This window comes from Apteryx mantelli, chromosome 7 (genome assembly GCF_036417845.1).
Source record: "Apteryx mantelli isolate bAptMan1 chromosome 7, bAptMan1.hap1, whole genome shotgun sequence".
Taxonomy (NCBI): domain Eukaryota; kingdom Metazoa; phylum Chordata; class Aves; order Apterygiformes; family Apterygidae; genus Apteryx; species Apteryx mantelli.
In genome coordinates, this window is record NC_089984.1 from 37109623 (window position 1) to 37132693 (window position 23071).

The 23071-nt window shown below is 38.5% G+C and overlaps 1 protein-coding gene across 1 annotated transcript in view; it reads right to left on the minus strand.

Annotated features, from left to right (window-relative positions):
* The window catches only part of SHTN1 (shootin 1), a 69656-nt gene that overhangs the window by 19038 nt on the left and 27547 nt on the right, over positions 1 to 23071 (minus strand). Inside the window, exons 6-11 of the mRNA XM_067300291.1 lie at positions 20659 to 20756; positions 19569 to 19650; positions 15878 to 15972; positions 4391 to 4537; positions 2917 to 3070; positions 515 to 620 (exon numbers count right to left, since the gene is read on the minus strand). Coding sequence (XP_067156392.1) covers positions 515 to 620; positions 2917 to 3070; positions 4391 to 4537; positions 15878 to 15972; positions 19569 to 19650; positions 20659 to 20756 — 682 coding nt within the window. The remainder of the gene's footprint in view (positions 1 to 514; positions 621 to 2916; positions 3071 to 4390; positions 4538 to 15877; positions 15973 to 19568; positions 19651 to 20658; positions 20757 to 23071) is intronic.

Here is a 23071-nt window from a genome sequence, read left to right on the forward strand (position 1 = left end):
GGTAATTTCACCAAAACTGCTCAATGACAGGGTGTTTTTCTTTTTAAATTATGAAAGCAATTGTGGGAACTCAATGGAGTAAGCATTTTCATCACCGGTATCTGACAGGAAGGGACGCACAGTAATCCAACATATCCTTTGCTTCAAAGGGGTATTCTTAGCAGCAGATTCAGATAAGCACTTCTCAAGTTTATAATTATAGCTATCAGGTGAATCGAAAAAAATAATCTCATAAATTTAGAGGAGACAGGTATCCCTCCTCCACCAAAGTCACAGTCTAGACAATTCATTAGGCTTGGAAAGGGAGACACTGTTCAAAATTGGTCAGGGTGTTGGTCTGTTACCCGCTAGGGCAGACAGTGTCCTGTTGGTAAAAAGGAAGGAATGAAGCCGAAGACGGGTAGAGAAAACCTTTTTTCTTTAAAGACATTTTTCCTGCTTGAATGCAAGCTCATGCAATGCATTCTGCTTCAGCAAGAACATTAATGCTGTGACTCTTGATTTAAGCACTTACCTTATCGGGTTAGGAGGAGGGGGAGGAGGAAGTGGAGGAGGTGGTGGTGGTGGAGGAGGTGGTGCAGGATTTTCCGACTGCTGTACTCGTTTTTGAAGTTCATCAACTGTGAAAGAAAATAAAATAAACCAGAGTGAGTTCTCTGTCTCCCACACCTGCTGCTGGAGCTCTAAAAAATATTCTGCTGGTTTAAGCAAAAAAGCTACTAATTAACTGGAAAACAAACAAGACTAATTCACTCAATTGCTAAGAACTCCTATTTTTTGGCAACATTTTTCACCAAGAACAGTGTTCTAGATGCACAGGATTCCTATTAGACTAGTTATCTGCAACCTGGGTTACTTTTGGAATTAAAATGATGCTCTCTCTCATATTGAATTCTTCATATAAAATGACAGGGCAGGGAAAAATGCATCACATTCACCTTGAAGTCTATTTGAGTTTGCATTTTAGAATGAACTAAAGAAAGATGAAGAAATAAACCATTTCAGTTTCTAGTCTTATACCTGCATCTTGTTGATGGACTTTAGTACTTTTTTGCCCCTCCCCCCAAAAAAAGCCAAAACTAGGGAAAGAAATACTTTTACTCCTGTTGCTATATCAGATCCCTGTCTAAACAAATGTGGAAGCTACTTACTTTTCTGCACTTGAAATGTCAAATGCAATTAACTGGGGAAGGGCAAAAACAGAGGAAAAATGTCTTAAATTTCTTCTTTTTACAAAAATTCTTAGCAATTGCTTGTGAATACAGCAGGAATTCAGACAGAAGTACAAAATAAGATTTCTAAAGTGGACACGGTTCTTCAGTTCTTGTGATGATGGATTCATATATTAAATTCTATTTCAAATTAAAATTACAAATTTAAATTTATTAAATTTAAACCTTTAACACTTACATTTAAAGTAAAAGAAAAAAATAAAATTAGTTGCTTTAAACTCCAAATATAATTTTTACATTGATAAATTAATTTTAAAGAGCGAACATCTAGAAGGAAAGGATCTGCTGTGAAATTTAGATCGTTTCTAAGGCAGCTGAGAAGAACTCATAAGGCCTGTCTAGGCCTATCTTTAAGGCTGGACAATGTAAAACTCAAACACCAAACAATTCTTCCAAGCAAGACTGCTAACAAGCTTAAAGGTAATCCTGCTGTTAAGGATTTGTTTCAGAAAGGCATGGATACTCACTGAGTCTTAAATAAGGATAGGGACTTTGGTCTCCTTTGATCAGGGCTCAAATTCTTTCCTGACCAGGTAACATACTTAAAATTAAGCACCCGCTTAAGCCTTGAACTGAACAAGGACTGAAAGTAAAGGCACATGCAAATACTTAACCAACCACAATCCCACACTCCTTATAGCAAGGCCACACACAACAGGGGCCCTTTATAAAAGCAATTTTAAATAAAGAGCATTAGGTCACAAATTTCCTCATTCAATAGGTATGATGCTGCAAACAGGCCAGGCACTACACTGTTAGGAACAACTGCATGAATATCTGAATTGTAATAGTCTCTCTTTTTAAAATATTCCATGAATCATTTCTGTCCATATTTCTGGGGCTTTAGTTTAAATCTTGAAGAAATGCACAAACAGTTAGCTAGAAAGACCACTTCCTTCCTCTCAGTCACTTAATATGGAATAAAATGTTTGACTACAAGTACAAGGATTTAAATGAATAACCCTCACAGATACAAGCCATAAAAGACCCCTGAATTTGTTGAGCTAATTCCCTTTGCAGGGCTCTGAATGCAGTATTTACCTTTTAAATATCTGTAAGAAAAGAAAAAAAAAACCCAAACCTCAAATCCCCTCACATCAGTAGAAACATTGAGAAACATGAGTTTTCTCACATTTCAGCATGAAGGGCTAAATCATTCCTTCAATCTCACTGGCGCCTTCTATCACAAGACTATTGAATGCTTGGTAGCTTGAAAATTTTGGGATGTTTTTGTACAGTTCATGCAACGCAGACTCCATAATCAGATAAATCATCCTTCATCTTTGCAAAAGAATGACCAGAGTTATCCAATTTAATTTGTTTTTAAAACTAGGAAAGGGGATACATTTAAACTAATACATTTGCACTGAATATGAAGCACTCTTTTCTTTCACATAGAAACACATTCAGATATATATATCTACATGTAAGACTCAGTGCAATCTAACAACATTTTATACCTTACAGAAATTTCAAAAGTTTATTCTTTCAAATACATTCTGGACATACCTGTTCTATGGCTGAAGACATCTACTGAACCTAGTCTTGTTAAGTACAAGTTTGGATGTCAGCTATGCAACAGCTGTTGCTTTTTGGGTCTCATATATAACATGTATAATTCTACATGTGCACCACTCAGACACCCAAGTGTACTTCTTAACTGAAATTCATTACATAATTTTACCTGAATGCTTTAGGTCTCTAGCTTTTTCTTCAGAGTTCTGACACTTAAGCTCTAGTTCCTTTTTATCTTCTTCCAAAAGTTCTAGCTGCTGTTTAAGACGGCTAATCTCCTTGTGTAGTGCTTGATTTTCTAGCTGCTCTTCCAATTCTTTGACCTGCAGTTGTCAAACAATAGCATTCATTACAATAAAGGGTATTTTCTGTCCTTCCCTTTGATGAATAAGCTATCAGGCATGGTAATTCCTGAAAATACGTTAGTACACAGTGATCTATAATTCCCACAGAGAAGACAGATATTTTCAATGAGAGCTAGATAGATCTTTTTGAGATGTCAGAATCTTCTATTCTAATCCTAATTTTTTTTTCCCTTGGAAAACACCTGTAGCCCTAAAGTACCTACACTATAACATTTTCCCTTTTTCTTTTCACGGAGTTTTTGTTGCTTCATTTGAAGAAGCTCTATTTCAGAATGTTTCTTCATTTGAAGCAGAAGAATATTAACATTCTTGATCTCTTAATGACTGCTCCACTGATAGTTTGTTATTTAAACTCTCTTGCCAAAGCTCACACAGATGTCAGTGGGTGAATTATGGAACATCAGGTTGAGAGGCAGCATTCAGGTGTACAGTAGCAATCACTTCCAAACCCCTTAAAATACATACAATTTGGTCTAGTCTTGAAGAAGCCAAAAATTAGAAGTCTTCTATAAACTGGCAATCATTCTCCTAAAACATTCATTCAAAAGCATGAGAGATTAAATATAATCTTAGTGTCGCTGTATTCATGAAAGCAGAGAAACTATGTACTTCTTTCTAACATTAATATACTAACAAGAGTTGTAAGAATAGACCTCACATCTAAGAGGAAACTCATTTTCATGCTCTCAGTGAAGCAATGGAGATTTCTCACAGTTAAAGATTGATCTAATCATCCTATTTCAAAAATTATAATCGTTTAGATCCTATCACTTTTGATCGTATCATACCATTTTGCAGCACTTACTTAGCTTTTCCCTGCTCCAGTATGTCTGGCTCTTCCACGTATTTCTTTAGCAAGAGACCAGACTACAAATATGAACTGCCTACCTTTTGCCTCTGGTCTTTTTAGCTTACCCTAGAAGAACAGCCTTTATACTCCTCAAGGTCCAAAACATTCTCCTGTCACATCTTCTTCATGTAATGGAACTTCATTTAATGCTTATGACTAAACTTGGGCTTTACAGGCATCCAAAATAAAATACTTACTTAAACCAGAAACTTCAGCCTGAAGGTTCTGCACTGATGTCTTACCAGTGACCCAGAAGAAGGGGATCATAATCTTCTCTGAAGCTTAGTTTTTAGACTATAAACACTTCTGGGGGGACAAGATCTTAAATAATTCTGAACGTAGCAAATACATGACAATTCATATCACTCATTAAGTTCAGGAAGCTTTCAAAAACTTCTGCATGAGGCAAAAAAGTAATCTTGTTTTACCTTTTGTTGATGTTGAAGCCTCTCTTCTTCTAATGTATGAGTCAGCTTAGCATTTTCATCTAAAGCTTTCAAAAGCTGTTGATCAGGAGCAGAATTTTGCAGAAGCAGCTGACTTTGCCTTTTCATCTTGTTCTGTTCAATAAACATCTGTCAAAACAAAAAACACCCCCAACAAAAAACAGTAGTTAAAGAAAGACTAACGCTTTCCTAGAAAAAAGGGCAATTGGAAACAAAATGAAGAAATTAACATGGTGTGAAGATGGGGGGGAAGGTGAGAAGGAAGGGGAAAGGAAGTTTAAGAGTAAAACTTACAAGAGCTAAGTGCACACTGAAAGGAACCAGGTGTTTGCTGAAGGAACAACCCGCCTGCTGCACCTAAATTACCTGCATGTTAGCAGCATTCCAAATTTGAATGAATCTCTGAATTTTGTTTCCTAGAAATGTGAACAATCTGATTCCTATTCTGGGAGCTCTGGAGAGATTAAAAGAGCACAGGGTTGAGAAAAAAATCTCTATTAAGTCACAATCTCCTCAAACACACCTGCACACTCTGGCATAAAGTGCATTTATCTGAGGGTTACGTGGATATCTGAATGATGGAGTGTCCTTGGAAAATGAATTTCAGCTTGGGTTTGTGCAGTTAGTGTATGTACCTACCCCGGGGAAAGGCATATCGGTGCAATTTCAGTCTTTTATTTCTGATGTTTGTATTCTTTCCTTTTTCCCAGTTATATTTTTGATGTGGAAAGTGGCTAAATTAAAAAAAAAATCAAATGGTCTAGAGACATGACATTGATACAAATGTCACACATATCTCTAGGCTTCACCTAAGAGGTGCAGAGGCTGTCAGTATGTGCAGTTCCTTAGGTGACAGGATGTGCTTCTTTGAGTCCATTTAGGAATTTTGAGAAAAAAAGAATTGCTTCCTGCCAAGAAAATTCCTCAAGGAATTTACTCTCCATCCTGATGTGCTTTCAGGCAGAGGGGTGCCCCCCAGGCAACAGGGGCTTCCACTCTTGAACTCAGCTGTCCCCATTTTTACAAGAGAAACAGGGACTGGGTCAGGTTAACATTTCAGATGAGCATGCAGAGGTCAGCAAAGCATGCTGGCAGGAAGTAACAGCCTGAGAACAGAGATATACTCCCTCAGACTGTTAAAACACTCTTCCATAGGCACAGCAAGAGCAAGGTGTTTTAAGAACAAAATTTCAAAAATATAAAAGCTCCATGAGATCTTGTCAGCTTCCCATACTATTCATTCATGAGCCAATATTACAGATACTACATGCTGACAAATGGTTTCTTTCTGTCCAGCGCCACCGCACTGCTGTGTGATTTTTTTTAAATACAATTGGATTTTAAAGAAACATCAGCTAATTCAGGTTTGTAGTAAGCATTCTACCCACCATTTTGCACGGACACTTCAAGTGAGTTTTCTTAGAAAGCGACTCTCTATCTGCACAAACAGAAAGAGAAGCTTGCTGACCGCGCTGAACTTTTATTCACAGTGCAGCCTGCGTGACTCTGTGTGCAAAGAAGAGTCAATTGATGCGGCCTTAATACTAACAAAACCAATAATGAACACTTCATTGGGCAAAGCTGTGCCATGAGGCAGGTAATAAAGAACTGGAAGTATTTGATGAAGAGGAAACAATGAATACAGGCTCTAGTACTACATTTGTTATAAAACAAACAAAAAAACAAATCTACTGTAACACACAGGCCACTGTGTGGTACAGTTGCACAGTAGCACAAAAACGATAACCACTGCGACTGCAGGGAACAGCTGCAGCAACTTCTTCTGTTAAGCAGAGAAAGAGTTTGCCTTCTTGCTATCTGTCCTGCGCAGTGAAAATGGGGTGATCTGCCTCCTGTTTACTGTAGGAAAAGAGCGAGTGCACAGGCAGGTACCACAGAGCGCTGCCCGCGCTGCAAGCCCGCAGCCTCCTGTTTTGAACGGCAAAGAGCTCACGGGAAGCAGACACGGAGCAGAGAGCGCCACAGGGAGGCTGCATGTGGGCGCGAGGAGGCCTCCCATCTGCTCCCTGCTCCCTGCGCTCCCTGCATGGCCTCCTGCTGCGAGGTGCACAGGCGTTATCTAACGCAGATTTGCCACATGGAACAAATCATTCTGTACAACGCTGCAATTCTAGACGGGTACTCCAGAAAACTTTGTAGGCTGTTTTCAGCTGGAATGTGCACTTTGCATCAGCTCCCCATCCCAAACTCCAGCCACTTAAATCGATTACGTTTGCATAATCTTATACTAGTAGAGCAAAAACAATTCAAAGGCAATAGAAGTTCAGAACCAAACCCAGCCACCCATCCCAAGCTGTGAAGCTTTGCCTTTGTATTGTAACTCATTCATTTGTGTAACATTTTATCTTCTTAAAATAAAAGAAACAGCATCTTTGAGTAATCATACTTTAGAAAGACCTCTAAATCACTGGTAAAGAACTCCTCAACACTGAATAAAAGTCTGCTACCCTCCTGTCCTGTTACAGAAACGACATCTCTTTAGAAGCCATCTTTGTGTAAACATAGCAGTTTATCTACTATGAACTTTCAAAGCAAAGTGAAAACTTGGCTTTTGGTTTTTTTGGATTCTGAAAAATAGTCTGAAGTCATAATTTCAGATTTTTTGTTCCCTGCGTGTTCGTCCAGCCTGAGGGAGTAGAAACCCACTGCTTCCTTTTCTTCCTCTCCATCTGTAGCTGGTCCTTTCTGAAAAATGACATAGTACCAAAACAAATCAAGTATCATGACTTCAGTACATCACCGAATGCAGCAAATCCGCATTCACTTTGTTTCATGCTTTCTTAGGAGAAAATGAAAATTTTTCTCTTGAAGAACTAGATGAAAACCTTTTCATTCAAAAGTTTCCTCAAGATGTTCTGTGCTTTCTATTAGCTTTATAAATTGCTTTCAGGACATGGCAAATACGTTTCTGCTTACAATACGTGTGAAAGTGTCCACCACCACAAAAAAATTTATTGTCTATAACATAAGTCTGCAATCTGACATATGGGAATCAGTTTCTCATAAGGAGTCCCATTCAGTTCAGAAATTTCTTAAACACATAGCTGAAGCACCATCATACCCTATAGTGACGGGACAACACTAGACAAGACAGTCATGGCAGATAAATGAGACAGAGATAGTGATGAACTGATTGCAAGTTTTTGAGAGGTTGCTCTATGTGTTTGACATGGGAGGAAAAAGGCACTTAGAAATTAATTCTAATTTCTAATCTATTCTAACAATCACTTAATTCTTCAGCAGGGTAGAAACCTGGCTGTCTGCACAACCCTGAATATTAATTAAAAAGACTGCTGAAAGGGCAAAATAGCTGCTAACAGGATTATTTGGACTAGGTGGAATTTAACCAATTGATAGATTAGTTCTGACTTCACCACCTGCTAGACAATTATCTGCGGAATATCCCAATCAATGCCAGAAACATAAGCCAATGCTTGAGGAATCTATTGAAACCATGACTGCAACTAAAGGCAGATCACAAAGGAAAATAGTTTGCTTATACCTATAATCTTAATTTAAAAAAATCTCCAAGTGCTGTGCAGAGCAGCTAAACGTCTCTCCCTCTTGAGTTTACAAATGGAAGCTCTGAAGCGCAGAAAATCTGGGACTTGGACACGTTCCATCATGGAGTTTGCACAAGAACTGAGGAAAGGGGGGAGGGAAGGGGGTGAAATACTGAAAATAAAAGTTTTTCCCTTGACCTCAATGGGGCCACACCTCATTCTCAGACCCCTGCTCTAACCATTACCCTACAGAGCATTCACTGCAGCTGTTTTTTGTTTACACCAGAGCTGAAAAAGGAATTCTTCCTCATTAAAAAAGTTAGAAAGCAACTCTGTTAGTGTCAAACCCCTGGGAACTCTGATCCTCATTCAAGTAACATTCAGGGTATAACTGGATGCTTTCCAACTAACTCTTCTCAAAACGAGGTCAGAGGAAATGCTTTAATATCCATACCTTGCTATATTTTCATCTATACATTGTTTGGGTACTTCCTGTGTGGACTAAATTCTTTTTCTTAGTTGAAGTTTGAAGGGTGAATAATGTTTCAATACAGAAGAACTGTTATAATAAGGTAATTATTGGTCCTATAAAGCAAAATAAAAATCACTGGCAAACAGAACTCTACTATAAATGAAATAACATCAGGCACATATCACAGTAGAGTCCCACTTCAGAAGTCTCAAATATAAAAGAGAACAGGACTTCAGTCAAGCTATCTTTTGACTCTGATTTCAAATCCATGGCACCACTGCTCCATTCACTCCACATCCTAGTGAGGAATCAATAAGTCATCTTTTTGGAGTGGTAACACATGCATTTACATCGGTCATAATACAGAGGAGAAGATGTCTTTTGTTATATGAGTACCCTGAAGCCTTACAGTCCTGTGTTCAGGCCTGAAATAAGTCCCAAGAGAGGGGGATCAAGGTACTTGCATCTCCCCAAAAGAACAGGCTGTTTGAAGGCTCTGCTGTGATGTGGGAGATGGGATGATCTTGTCAGATTAGCATTTGACAGGGCACTAAGTGGCATTAAATACAGGAGGCGCTCTGGATTTATATGGTATAAATCCAGGTGTAGATTTTAGTTCAATGATTCCTCATTATGAAAAAATAAATATATACTTTAACATTTTAACTGTTTAGCTGTACTATATTTTTAAGAACATCTGGGCTTGTGAGCTCCAATGCATACAAATATTACAGCAGAAACAGTGGCTACTGTTTCTCTAATGGAAGTGCAGAGACAGAAAAGAACATATCTCATTAAAGCACAAGAAACTCATCCGTAGTTTGGACACTACCTATAAATACTCTCTCTACACTCAGGCTCAATGCTGCACATCAAGCAATGACATTAGTCCAGCATGAGTTACAAAACCTTTGTGTTCAAGTGGATTCATACGTGTCTGAAGAGCTATTCAGGAAAAAAGCCACAACAAATAAATGGGTTCTGTAGCCACACAATCCAGCAAACTTACTTTAGCATACACTTAATTTTAGGTGCATGTGGCATTCCTCTGATCTGAAAATGTTGTCTCTGGTGCTTATATTCTTCCCTGCCTTTTGTTAAGGCCTATCTCAATTTTAAACTAATAAAGATAGACAGAATGCAGTTTCTTTAATTATTTGGCTAATTGCCAGGCAACTTTATAAAGAGTGTATTTTTAAAGAGCTACAAAGTGCAACATTAATAAATTTTATGCATCAAAAGAATTTATTCAAAATGGGGGAGCTGGATTAGGTGAGCTACCCTATTTCTTGTCCATTACTTGCTTCTCATGAAAGAGGTGTTTGGAGCAGATATTTTAGGTGTGAGAAGACTGAAACCCCATCAATATTGTGGCTTCCTTAAAAAACACTGTATTATTGAACAGCCTGCTCTGTACAAGAGGGTTTGTCAAACTATAACACTCATTCTTCACCTGTGAGGCATAACTGCCCAAGGCCCAGGAAAAAAAAGGAATCTCTATTGTTAATTATTTGTTCATCTCCTGCAATTAAGCCTTTCTGGTTTTGCCATAGTAGAAATACATAGAATAATATATTCTATAAAGCCTATGGTCTTACAGTATTTAGATGCCATCTAATATATTCAGAAATAGATCATATCCCACATGAAAGAAGGAAACCTCTTCACTTTTTTCCCCAATAGATTAAGCGCCTGGGGGAAAACAAAAAACAAAAAACTAATAGGTAGTTTCCTAGAGTACACAGATGTTACCATTTCACAAGTCTGCTCTTCTGAGAAAGCTTGATGAGACAGATTAGTCTTGTGTCATGCTTCAAAAGTGGTAACATTCAAGCTTAGGAGAATTCAAGTACTAACCACTCATCATGTCTCTTTAATTATTATTTGCAGTTCAGGCAGCTGGACTGCAAATTAATTATCTTCAGATACCAGTTTCTGTCAAACTATCCTTGGCAATGCACAGAGTATAGTACTTGTACGTAAGAGCTGATCATGACTGCTTGCTGGATTTGCAGTATTTGTTCACAGATGTAGCATGTTAATGCAAAAGTCCTCACGAACTAACCCCAAAGATCACAGATACATCTAATGAAGAGTTCTTTGGGAGCTCGTATCTAACATAAGTCATTGAGACAACCAAATCCACTGCCCAAAATCTCATGTGTACTGCAGACATCCATAAGAATGAGAATGTAATTCTCCCTAGGTGTTACAAAATGATGGCCACCTTCTATCTTTCAGCACTGGAAGATTCAGTCCTGAATTAAGTAATATGTCAACTAAGCACTGGCACAGGGTCTCATAAGAAATAGAGGCATTTTGAAGTAAATGAGTTAAATGTAAACATGTCACTGTGCAATAGCTATTTAAAAACCATACACATCAATACAATATGCTTTTGAATGCATCCATAAATATTGGAAATCAGAGGGAAAGACAAACAAAAAGATGGACAATGCACATTACTGACTCACTTTGTTTTTTTAATCCATTTGGATCAGGGTTCCCTTGAATGTAGCCATTCAATCTTTCAAACTGCAAGCTATTTTACAGATACATACACACTTGAGATGTCTCCCACTTTTTCCAAGTTGTGTTTTGAAAAAAGCCTATGCTATACTCGAAAGTGAGAGGAACCCTAATAAATCTGCCCAGTAGTTTGACACTGCATTTCTATTTACCTGAGGTACAGGGAAAAGAAAACAGCAGCCCTGCACTAACTTTGAGAGCACACTGCCTCTTCTCAGTGAGGTTTCCAAAGTAACTTTAGGTGCAGGGGTTGTCTCCATGCCAGCACACATGACAGTAATAAACAGTTCACTTTACAAAATATTGTTGCAAGGCAGGATATATGCTTAATAAACCATTTATGCTAGATTATTTTATTAAACTCCTGGGATTTTTACATTGCTAAAACTTTCAATTTGCATCTCTCCCTGTGTTCCACCCCTTTTGGCTTGCTTTGGCAGTATCTATTGTATTTTACTCATCTTTGTGGAAGAGTGCTTTTCAGGGCTAGCCTCTATATTATTGCAATGGCCTTCAAGATACTCTCTGCCTTCCTTTGTTTGCTTATAAACTGCTCCACAAAGAACTGAGAGATCTTAAAGTGTCTCTTAAAACATGACACTAGAATTCTAGTTAAGCTTGCCAAGATTCCTGTGTTAACAACCCTGTTTTATTCAGGTAGGTACAGATTTTTCCATGCCCCCGCCCCTTACACACTCTATTTATTTAGTTCTTTTATGCAGATTCCTGTACTTTTCACAATGGATTGTGACTCACTTCAAATCCTTTTTCTTTCTCCTTCCCCCTATCCACACCACAGCTGACAATATTTACTCAATTTCTTTAGAATCTCTAAGGAGCACGAATTCCAATGTTTCAAGTTAGATAATTTTTGATTAATTAAATATATATTATGGTGGTGCCAGCAGCATGATTATAATTAAAGCTGTGCTGGATTTTTTTTAAATCAAAAGCACTGATTTTCAAGTGTTCTCTCACTCTTACGTGTACTTGCTCCCTTCCTCTCCCTCACTCCTTGTCTCTTGTCTCCCCCATCTGAGTTCACTTATACACATGTGCTCACCCTTCCATTATCTCTCACACCTGCACTCCCACTTGCTCACATTCTGCAGCAAATTCTCATCTCGTATCAGAAGCAGAGGATGCAAAGAGCATCACTCTGAAATGCAGGCTGTGCCAGCCACTCCTGTGATCTCCCATTGAAGCTGCAGTGCAGCTCCAAGAGGAAAACCTAAAAGATGAAGCCACACTACGGAGAAAGGGGTTAATCTGAATATATATGCTAACTCCTCAAGTTAAGGGAAGCTTCATATACCTGGATCCCTTAAAAAACACAGTGTGTCCACCACCAAACAGACCCCTCCATAGGCAATGAGTCCATATTTCAGTGAGCTAAGACACTTATCTAGGCTATTTGAGATGTCACAAACATATACAAACATAATACAGAAACATAATACAAAAAACTAAAATATGCTATTCTAAAGCCTATGACCTGGCACTGCAATGACATGCACATTACTTAAAGCCTATTTCCTTTCTCAAAGTGCTCCAAACAAGCTAATCACAAAGCATGAAACAAACGGTGTTGCCCTTTACTCAAAGCTGTTCCTTCTCTCCACATTGCATAGCTCATCACAGTGAACCGGTGGGGCTTCTGAAAAACTTAAAGTAAAAATCCAGCAGGATTTTGTTTTTTAAAGAAACATTTTATAGGGACAGAGAAACATACGGCTGGTGAAAGAAAGACTACCAGTACTGTGACAATTAAAAGCAGCAGAAAATCGTAGCGCATCTTTGTCACAATCCAAATAGCTCCTACAAGAACATCCTAGAATCCCCAGGTCTCATATTATGGCCTCAGCCTTGCAATAGGATCCATGCAGGGGGACTCCCCTGCCCACACAGAACCTCATCTGAGCATAAAGCTTTGCTAGCACGGATACAGCTGTGGGCTTGGGCCTGTGTGTCTTATGCCTCAGAACACTAAAGGGACACCATCAGTGTGAAACCAGGCCAACAATAACAGGTTTTTAAAGTAATCTGAAGTGCTTCTAGTTCCTCAAATACATCTGAGAAGTGGCTTTGCAGTCACATGCTCCTGCGTTTTAAAAATATTTCCAAAAATATTTCTAAAGAGCACAGCACAAAGGGAAGAAAAGTGAATACATAGGAAAGACTAATGTAGGTCTGAAGCTCACTGCTGTGATTGCCTCCATTTTGGCCAGCACACCTAGAAGTGAAGAACTTACAGCACTGGAAAGCCTAACCTAAAGAGCTAGCTTGTGAATCTGCAACAATAGAAACCTGTATTTTCAGAACAGACAAAAACTAATGACAAAAAACAAGCAAGCAGTACTTGTTTGCAAATACTCAGCCTTTCCTTGGCATTGTACTTAACAGTTTGCCTTTCAGTTTATTACTCAAATACAAAAAATACTTTAAATAGCCTCTTTCAAAATATATAGCCCTATGAATATTATAGTTCTGAATCTAAACAGAAAAAACATTCTGTGCCCAAAGTATCAGATAATGTTCTTTTATGATCTGAAAACCAGCTTAACTAAGCAATTATAAATTGTTTATTTCTGAGAGATATAAAGCCTTTACATACAATCTTCTGTGTCAATTAATGAATAGAAGCACATAATTGTTCTATACTTCAGAAGATAAAGCAAAGCAACAGTATGAGATGTAAAATAGATATTGCAACAATGCATGCTAAATGGGTATGCTTAACATTCTCAGAAATTTGTTTTCTGAAGATATCAGTTCTGCAGACATTACAATCGACAAACATTCAGGGAAAATTGCAAATAAAACAGCAATGTCTGCACAGTCTCAGGAGGTTTAAAGAAAAAAGTGCATTGTAAATATAGTTATCATGAAAGTATGGGTAATGTACAAACCCAGGTTTCCTAAAATTTAAAAATAGTTACAAGAACATTTTATAGCACAGACTGGTAGCAGTCTTGAAAAAAAATCAAATTAATACTCAGTAAACATAGGCAATATTTAACCACTTTTGGTACCTAATAAATGTTTCTATCTTGAATACATTTGAATGGAATTTGCAGATCTTATTTTTATTTCTGAAAAACTACAGTGAGCCTTTAATCAAAATTTAAATGGCCCAATAACACTGAAGCCATGGCAATAAGAGGTGGCCAGGTTTGCTCAGCAGAGGAATTTGGGCTGCAACTCGCACAGCTCTGTAAAAGTGGGGTTCAAAGAGGCTGCATGTGAGATTCCTAGATTTCATAAACCGTTCCTCTTCAATGATTCCTCTTCTGCATCTCTTGATTCTAACAGCATCATCCAAAGCCCATCTCTATCCCGAAAATTTGAGAGTTGGAAAGACATTTTAATAACCAGTACACAATTTTCATTTTTATCATTTCTTATTCTCTGGAAGGGAAGTGTCAGCTGGTTTAACTTTGCCTCAAGTACAGTAATATTCTAAACACACGGCAGAGATACTGACAGCCACAGGCAGGAGACCGCAGGTATGTGTATATGCACAAGCTATATAAATTTAAATTTACTTCAGTTACAAGTTGACTTATCAAATGATTAAAGCTTCAGTAGTGGAATAGGTAAAACTTTTTTTTTTTTTTAATCTAAAGCTAAAGTATACCATATACCTAAATGAATGAATGAGAATCTGCCCAAACTTAATACACTTGAATTTGCAATTACCTTTCTCCTTTAATATTAGGATGAGTAACTGGCCCTGTTATTCAAATGCAAAGTTTCCTATAATAGAAAGAGAAATTGATCTGTACCTAGAGGTGATTTGTTTCCTGCCAATTTAACTTCTTCAATGGGTTTCCCAAAGGCTCAACTGGATAACATCGCAAAGGAGAGAATAGGAAAGAGTAGCAAAAGGTGGAAGAGAAGAAACAGAACCTCTGTGCTCAGCTGCGTCTGGCTAGTACCCTTGACAGCTGTTGTATCAATGTTTGTACAGGCACATTCACAGAGAGAGAGAGAGAGAGAGGGCAAAATCGGGGTTGACTTCTTCACCTCTAACTTCCGCATCTTTGAGGTTGTTTACAGTTTATCTCAAATCCACAAAAATTTGTTGTGTTTAAAATGCTGCTACATGATTCTGTTCATATCCAAAGCATCAAAACACCCAGCCCAAAACAGAAGAGTAACAGCACACAGTAAGCATATTCACTTTTTTCTATACAGTTTCAAAATGAATATAGGCTCTCGTTTACAATCACTGACTGAGTGCAGTTAGATGTACAGGAGTTATCAAACAGATCTTTTTTTTAAGAGAAGCAGCAGCAAAGACAAAAAGTAGATGAACTCTCTACTCAAACAAAACTGATTTCCTGAAGGCTAAATATCTCCTTGCTGGCAGCCATGCTTTCCAAATTTAAAATCCACTTCATAGCAGACTTCAGATGTTTCCCTTATTTACTTATTTATTGGGAGTTGATATCTTTTCTAGCACATGGAAGCAATTTTTTTCAGCTTGAATTCTCCCTACAGATGTTACTCCAAAGGCACATGTTAAATAGCAGCTAAACCTGTATAAAGCTGAATACCATATTTTGCAAAACTTTTTTTTGCTAGTTCACACATTTTTCAGGAAAAAATACAGCTCTAAATTATATCACTAGAAAGGCAGACAATCCTTCCCAAATCCAACTGCTACATATACTTCATCCAAATGTTATGGATGTCTAAGCCCTTTCTAAATTTAAAGCCTCACTTGAAAAAAAGAAAAAAGGTAACACTGCTTTATAAATGCTGTTGAAATAGTAAACCCATTTTACAGATGAAGTACAGATGTTAAACAGTGCACAGAAATTCAGAGACATATTTTGTATGAGAATTGGGAATTGAAACCAAATCATCTAGGCTGGTAGGTTTTTCCCCCAATTGCAACATCTTCATTTTATGAGATGTCTTTCTTCTTGAACTACTCACCTCTTGTGCAAATGACTCTGCTTTCTTTCGCAGATTCTTTTCCAGTTCAAAATTTACATGAAGTTCTTCATATTCCTCTACTGCCAGCACAGACACTGTTTATAAGAATGAAACAAAACCAGAAGTAAAGAGAGGAATGGATAACAAACCATCAAAACAAGAATAAAGTACTACTAGATTTCCCGATAGGTTGCTATTCCCCAGTACTGTTAATCCTTGCAATGAAGGTGTAACTTAATTTTACTTTTCCATATACAGTCCACATTGCAATATTTGTCATGTTTTGCTCTAAACCTCCTCATTATTTATACATACAATTACTGGTCTTCTAAGTACAGTAATACTCCTCCTGCCCTGCACAGCTGGCAATGTTACTGCAGAGTGTTGACTGGTGAATTCCACATCAGAAATGGCTGTACCTCAGAAATGGGTGCTTTGACCAGATCATCACACATATCTACTTTATACCTGTGTGTACACAGGTAGCCACCCCATGCATACCTACACAAACAGGCACTGTAACACTAGGAAAAATATTTTAGTATATTTGTTTTCTTACAATAACATATGATTTTTACTGTTCTTTTACTCTTTTCTGAAGTATTAGGCAACTTGCTTGCTCTCCGCATTTTTACTTTGTGTCTGTATACAATGGATTGGAAACGCCTGACGTTTTTTAGCTCAGCAAGTGTTTCTATCCACTCATCTTCGCTTTATTTTGGCATTCAGCACAATAACGCAAAGTTAGACCAACTCCACAGACATGCCATTTTACTCTTATAAGTACAAAGGAAGTGTAAACTGATTTTTCCAGAGATTACCATCTCTGTCCCCACCCTTTCTTGCTCTTTTTCCCCACATGCCTCTCACCTAACAGTACTGCATCATTACCAGTTAGGAGATTTTAATGCAGAAATGCTACGGAACTAACAAAACATTATTAGTTATCTGAACTGGAGTCCCCATAGCACCAAGTGCTACAAAAAACATAGAAGCCATGACCCCTAATCCTGAAAAAGCTTTATCTTTCTCTTAAGGTAGGTAAGGGAAGGAAAATAAAAATTAACTTCTATTCATTAAGAAGTTCCTCAGTTCTCCTTGGAAGAGCCTCTCCTCCCCCAATTTGGCAGGGTATTAATTCCACTTAACTGAGAAATCTGAGTTTCTATTCTGTTAGACTAGCATATAAATGATCATCCCTCCATACTGACCAGAAAGTCACACTGAGCCAAGGATCTACTTCTTTCTAACTTGTTCTAGAAAAGGAGTAACTAAAGGTAGAGAGAGCATCTTTTGGCGGAGCCCAGACTCAAGACTATGGTAACAAACACCAGGTAGCCAAGATGATGTTTTGCCTCCTTGGGTATGAGCAATAAAGACGCAAGAGAGCCTTGCTCAGCCCAAAGATTACATATATTTTGGAGGCATCTGGCCTAAGTGGAGTATAAAGCATCCCTTTACATCAGAGATTTAAAGAAGCTTCAGGAAGAAAGTAGTACAGTTTTGAGTTGCCCATGTTTAAACTGTGCTCACACTAGCAAAGCGGAACACAGGTGGCTAAAGCTAACCTTGGGGCATGCTTCCCCAAACTATTCTCAAAAGACCTCAGTCCAGGACATCAAATACCATGTATAAATTCTTAACATGTCTCAGTGACCACTTGCACTCTCTTGATAAGCTTCAGCTCTTACTGGCTGAAGATTAGTTTCCAGAGTGATGACACTGGATTTCTAAAACTGTCCTATATAAGTCCCTCGCTTCTTTGGATACAAGCATAACAGTTTTTACAGCTAAGTGCAGTAAGTGGTACTTCAGACAGAGGAAAACACATCCCATCCATCTGACTCTCAAATGATGTTAACTTTCTTTTTAAAAAACACACTTAGAAAGATTTAAAAGATAAATTCCCTTACGCTGATGGGAATGTACTGATTACACAGCTCCAAGAGAGCATCACAGAGACACAGAATACAGCAGGTGTCTATTCAATATGCAGCAATACACTTTGGTAGCTCCTTTGAAACACACAACCCCCCTGGCTTACATTGCCAGTGCATTAGGACCTATCCTGGTATAACCCCTCCTCCCTGAAAAACAGGTATCAAATGTGAATCAAAGGGTTGCTCTTTTGATCATGCTGAGGAAAAAAAAAATTTCAGAAACCTTTCAGCTGCCACACCATCCCATCAAAAGCTTCTTCAAACTGGTCTATCTAATCAATCTATCATAAGTTTGATGTTTTAAGAGTTTTCAAGTATTGAAAGCTGTCATAGGCTAAAGCAATACAGTAACATGCAAGAGGTGAGGAAGGAACACTTGGTGAAAGGTTACAGAGTATGCCCTACTACTCTGCAAATCCCCTCTCCCTCTGAGGGGCAGCTGCAGGATTGACAGAAGATGAGAAAGTGGACTGCAGGGGGAATGAGAGAGAATCATTTCCCACTAAAAGGCCATATATTTCTTTGTAATCCAAAACTCAGCTGTTTTCTCAAGAACACAGACTATGCTGACCTAGTATACTTTTCCCAAAGAAAAAGGGAGCATTATTGGCAGGCAACTACAGCATGTTTGGAGTCTTTGTTACTTCAAAGGTTGCTTTCTGGGGTTTCCCTGTGTGGCTATTCCCTGCCTGTAGCTGGATGTCGGTCTTCCTGTGAGGAAGCGGCAGCCTTGGCAGTTCCCTTCACTACCTGATCACTGTTTCAGAACTCCTAGGAGTTTTGTTTTTCTCCCTAGGTGAGCAGGTGGAAGACAACTGCAGAGGAACAACTTGAAGATAAATGAGAATAGCATTAGGTACTGTGAATGTGGCTGAAGTCTTACAGGGTATATTGTTAAGGTGCTGCTGAACAACTAACTGAATGACTTTGGAAGGCAGAAAAAATAAAGCATCAAGGAAAAAAAACAGGCATCGCAGGCCAGCCCAATTCTCTTCCACTTCAGGAAAATGTGAAACAGCCATGGAGACATTTAATCATCAAGCTTTAATTTTACAGGGCTAAACAAACAACAGAAAAGGGGAAGGTAATCCAAGCCACTAAAATCTTCCCCTCCATGACCCCCCCCCCCAACTACTTTTGAGTCAACTATTTCTCCTCTGGAAGCACTCTCCTTCATTAAGAAAAAGCTTTCCTTTCCTGAGCCCTGTTTCTCTGCAGACTGTCTCCAGTCCCTGTCCCTGTTTTACCTCTTTTCTCTTCCCACTTGGCTGGGTCCCTACTTTCATTCCATAGCTTGGAAATCCCATTGACCTCATTCTCAGCACCCTTATCCTGTTTCCTGAACATACGACCACATGCTCCCAAGACATCAGATATTCAAAACTATTAACTGTGTCCCAACTAAAAGGAAGGCTAATATAACAATTTAAAAAAGTAACAGCAGATTAGGGCTGAAACTCCATCTCTGTCAGGGACTCCCCTCCTGCTTTAGTCTGCCATCTCTGCCACAGCAAAAAATTCTCCCATTTATCCTTCTGTTTTCACCATCACATTTTCCTAGAGTAGTGATAGTCTAGAATAGCTTGTGTATTTGTGCAGTGCCCACAGCAATGAGGCCTGAGTGCCAGATCAGGCCTGAGGTCACTGTTTTGTAATGTATTCTTTGTACTGCATCATAAAAGCTCTAAAGATTGTCTGTAAAGGATGCAGCAAACTTGGGGGGGGAGAAGAAACCTGTTGAGAAAACACACCTCTGTTACATTTTTCCAACAGTTTTTGTTGCTTATTAACTTCCGTTGTCAAAACTGCCTTTTCTTCTTTCACTTTATTCACCTAGAAAAGTGCAAAGAACAGATCAAAAAGAATATTTTTCATTAGTGGCATAAGACATATGGCACATTACATAACGCATGCAATATTTGCTTTCAGAAATTCAGTGTCTTAGGATTGGCTTGACATTAGGGTTTACAATGGGATGTAAGGAAGTTTTACCCCAAATTATGGGCTCCCACTTCAGACAGTATTAAAAGGTTATGAATTAATGCTTCACATGGGGCTCCCATGGCCCATTCTCATGGCACGTACTAGTTGCAGCTGCAAATATAAAGTCTTTGGAATCTTTCAAGATGAGGCACCATAGCACCTGGTTAAAAAGTTACTGGCTTGTCCTTGACTGTTTGTATCTTAATATAGTCAGGCTGCTGGGCTTTTTTTTTTTTTTTTTCCTGAACTCTGTTTATTGTCCAAGAGCTGTCAGCTGTGTCTTTCTGAATGTAAGTGTTGCACAGACAGGAAGAGCCTCTCTAAGTCCTGATTTGCATCAGTACTTGGCTTATCCAGTTTTCAAGCAGGAATGAAACTGCTGGCTCAAAAAGCCAATTTGCTGGTCTAATTACCGTGACTGGGCATTGCCAATGGCTAAAATCAAGGATATGCTCAACGAAGTAGCACCAGTAATTAAACCAGGCATTCTCCAAAGTATTTCTTGCACACCCACAGGCTTAAGGAAAAAAAACAACAACAACAACCAACCAACCAAACAACAAACAAAATCAGGATGTGGCTGAGGGGATGTCAGAAAGGGGAGATAAGCATAAAAATATGATCACTAGAACAGATCAGGAAGAGGCATGTGCCAGGGACAGCAGCAGACTGGACTCTGACTTAGAAGGCCCCTTCTAGGTGTATGTCCTAAGTGGTCCATCACGTGGACAAGCTGGCAAGACTTCGGATTAGATAGTATTCAATTAACTTCACAACTGAGTGTTTTTAGCAAAATTAGATACAAAAAGTACCGACTACACACTAACGTGGTCTCGCCTTCCATGGTACAATACATACTTCTTCAATTACTTCTACAAGTTTGCACCTCAGGTTTTCCAGTTCAATGGCTAAGGTCTTCTTTTCCTCATGAACAGATACAATTTGATCTCGCAGCTCTACATTTTGAGGAAGAAAATGACATATTTTTATTTTATTCTCAGAGAAACAAAAGAAATATAATCATGCAAGTACAATCGAGTACAAAACACTGCAGATAAAGTATCAAGGTACATCCTCAATAATTTAGGAACATCGGTATCAGGTAACAGATCTATAATTGGGCTACAGTTTCAGATTTACTTTATTGAGGTAAGCTTTCTTGTCCAGGACTGCTGTCTTTATTTGCATTCTGAATGATTCATTTCCTGCTATAACGGGGTCAACCCTGCCACCGCAGAGCATCCTCAGTCTTAGTCAGGAGATAGTCACATCACAGACTCTAGTACTGAGACAGCAGAAAGCAGTTTTTAATAGGCATCCTTTAACACAAATTAACGCACTTCAATTCTTTTTGGATCATGAGTTCTTGTCACAAGGGAAATAAACAAAACAACAGGCAGTTAATACTTGGGAGGTTTTCACTGAAGAAATTGTCCTGAACAGCTGCCAATTTATAGTCTTTGTAACATTATGTGAACAGAGTCAGAATATAACTTTTACTGATGGAAGAGCTAATGCTTGTAATTTTCCCCTCAAAATTTTTGTTCCTTAATTATCAAAATATGAAATAAATTAAATTCATAATGGAATAAAACATTTGATGATAATCACTTCTTAACAGGAGATCAGTTTGCACATATAATATATCAAGGTTTAGGTTAACATAAAAACACCACAAAAATATAAATTTACTGATATATATTAGCTTTCAGTTAAGTGCTTTCATTCCACGCCTGCTTCCAGAATTTCATATTACTGCTGTTCTTTAAATACCAACTATGAGTTAAGAAAATTGTTCCTAATCAGTTGCAGATGATAACGACATACAGGATGCCATTTTGTTTCACTTCAAATCTTCAACAACGTTGACTTTTTCCTCCGCCTTCCTCTCTCCTCCCCACCATTCAGGGGCATCAGATTTATTTTCCTCCCAATTAATGGCACATACATTGTAAAGTAAAGAGAAAGACTTGCTTTCCCAGATGACTAAAAAGTCTTCTGTTCTATGGATGTGTGTTTTCTGGTGGAGTTGATGGAAAAATATCTCACTGAAATTTATGGGACCTGGATTAAGTCAGGTCTTACAGCACACCTATGGACCTCAACATGCAGAGAATAAAGCATAGCCATGTACCTAAATCTTCATAAGTGTCTACAAGAATTGTTTCTTTTCAGATATAGGTTATGCACTCACGTGCTGAACCAGCCCAGCTGAGTTTTCAGCTGTTACGTCCAAAAGGATTGGGGGGGGGGGGGGAACAACCTCAAAATGAATATATGAATTTCAGTTATGGCTCTGAGACTACTCTATGCTTCCATTAGGAACTAGAATTCTCCTATCACCTTTCCCTACTGCACAAGATGCCCTACTCCCTTTTTGCTCTCTGGACAAAGCTTTATTACTTTAATAAATGAAATGGTGTTAATCAAACAGCCTCAGACTGTGTACTTTATTTATATATCCTTCCATAGAAGTGGTGGAAAGGGAAGAAATTTTTGCAAGAAACATCCAATATGTTGCTGAACGGTGAGAAGGCTAAAAGAGGTTTGCGATACCCACCACAAAACACAACTCTTGGAAGCATAGGCCTGCATAGAAGAGCGGATTTCATGCTGGGCAATGCCACAAACCCTCTTTTGTTACATATGATCTTTCATTTAGCAGGCAATCCCTGATGTACTCTCAGATTCTTCCCTGAAGACAAATGGCATGCAGCTTAGCTGGGGCTTGGGACAGAGCCTCCATAATGACTTTTGGAACAAACTGTCAGATCTTTCTGCTACCATCCATGCACACACTTCCTTCAGGTACTTGGGCAGCAGAACTTCTCCTTCTACAGCAAATGGGATGCCAATGCTTTTCAAATAGTCAGCATTGGTAAATGTAAGGTTATTAACATTTAACAATAAAGCCAGAGAGAGGAGTAGAACCAAGGAGCTCTAACTCCTTTACAATATATTTTTTGTTCTCCAATGAATTCCTCAGCAGGACAGAAAACATACACATTAGGGCCTTTCTTGAAAACTTTCCTTTGTCCCTCCTGTCCTCCTAAATACATTCTCCTCTGATCTTCAGCCAGAATCTTTGCCCTCTCTAATAGCAGCCTTGCCATTTTTCTCCAACAGAAGACAGGAGGAACTCCAGGATTTTATTTCTGATTCAGATGGGTTGCATAGTGTGGATCACACCATTCTCTTGCATCACTTTTCCTATCTCTATAGGGTGGAAAGCTGCTTATTATAGAAGGGTGTTGTAGCATTCTCTAAGTTT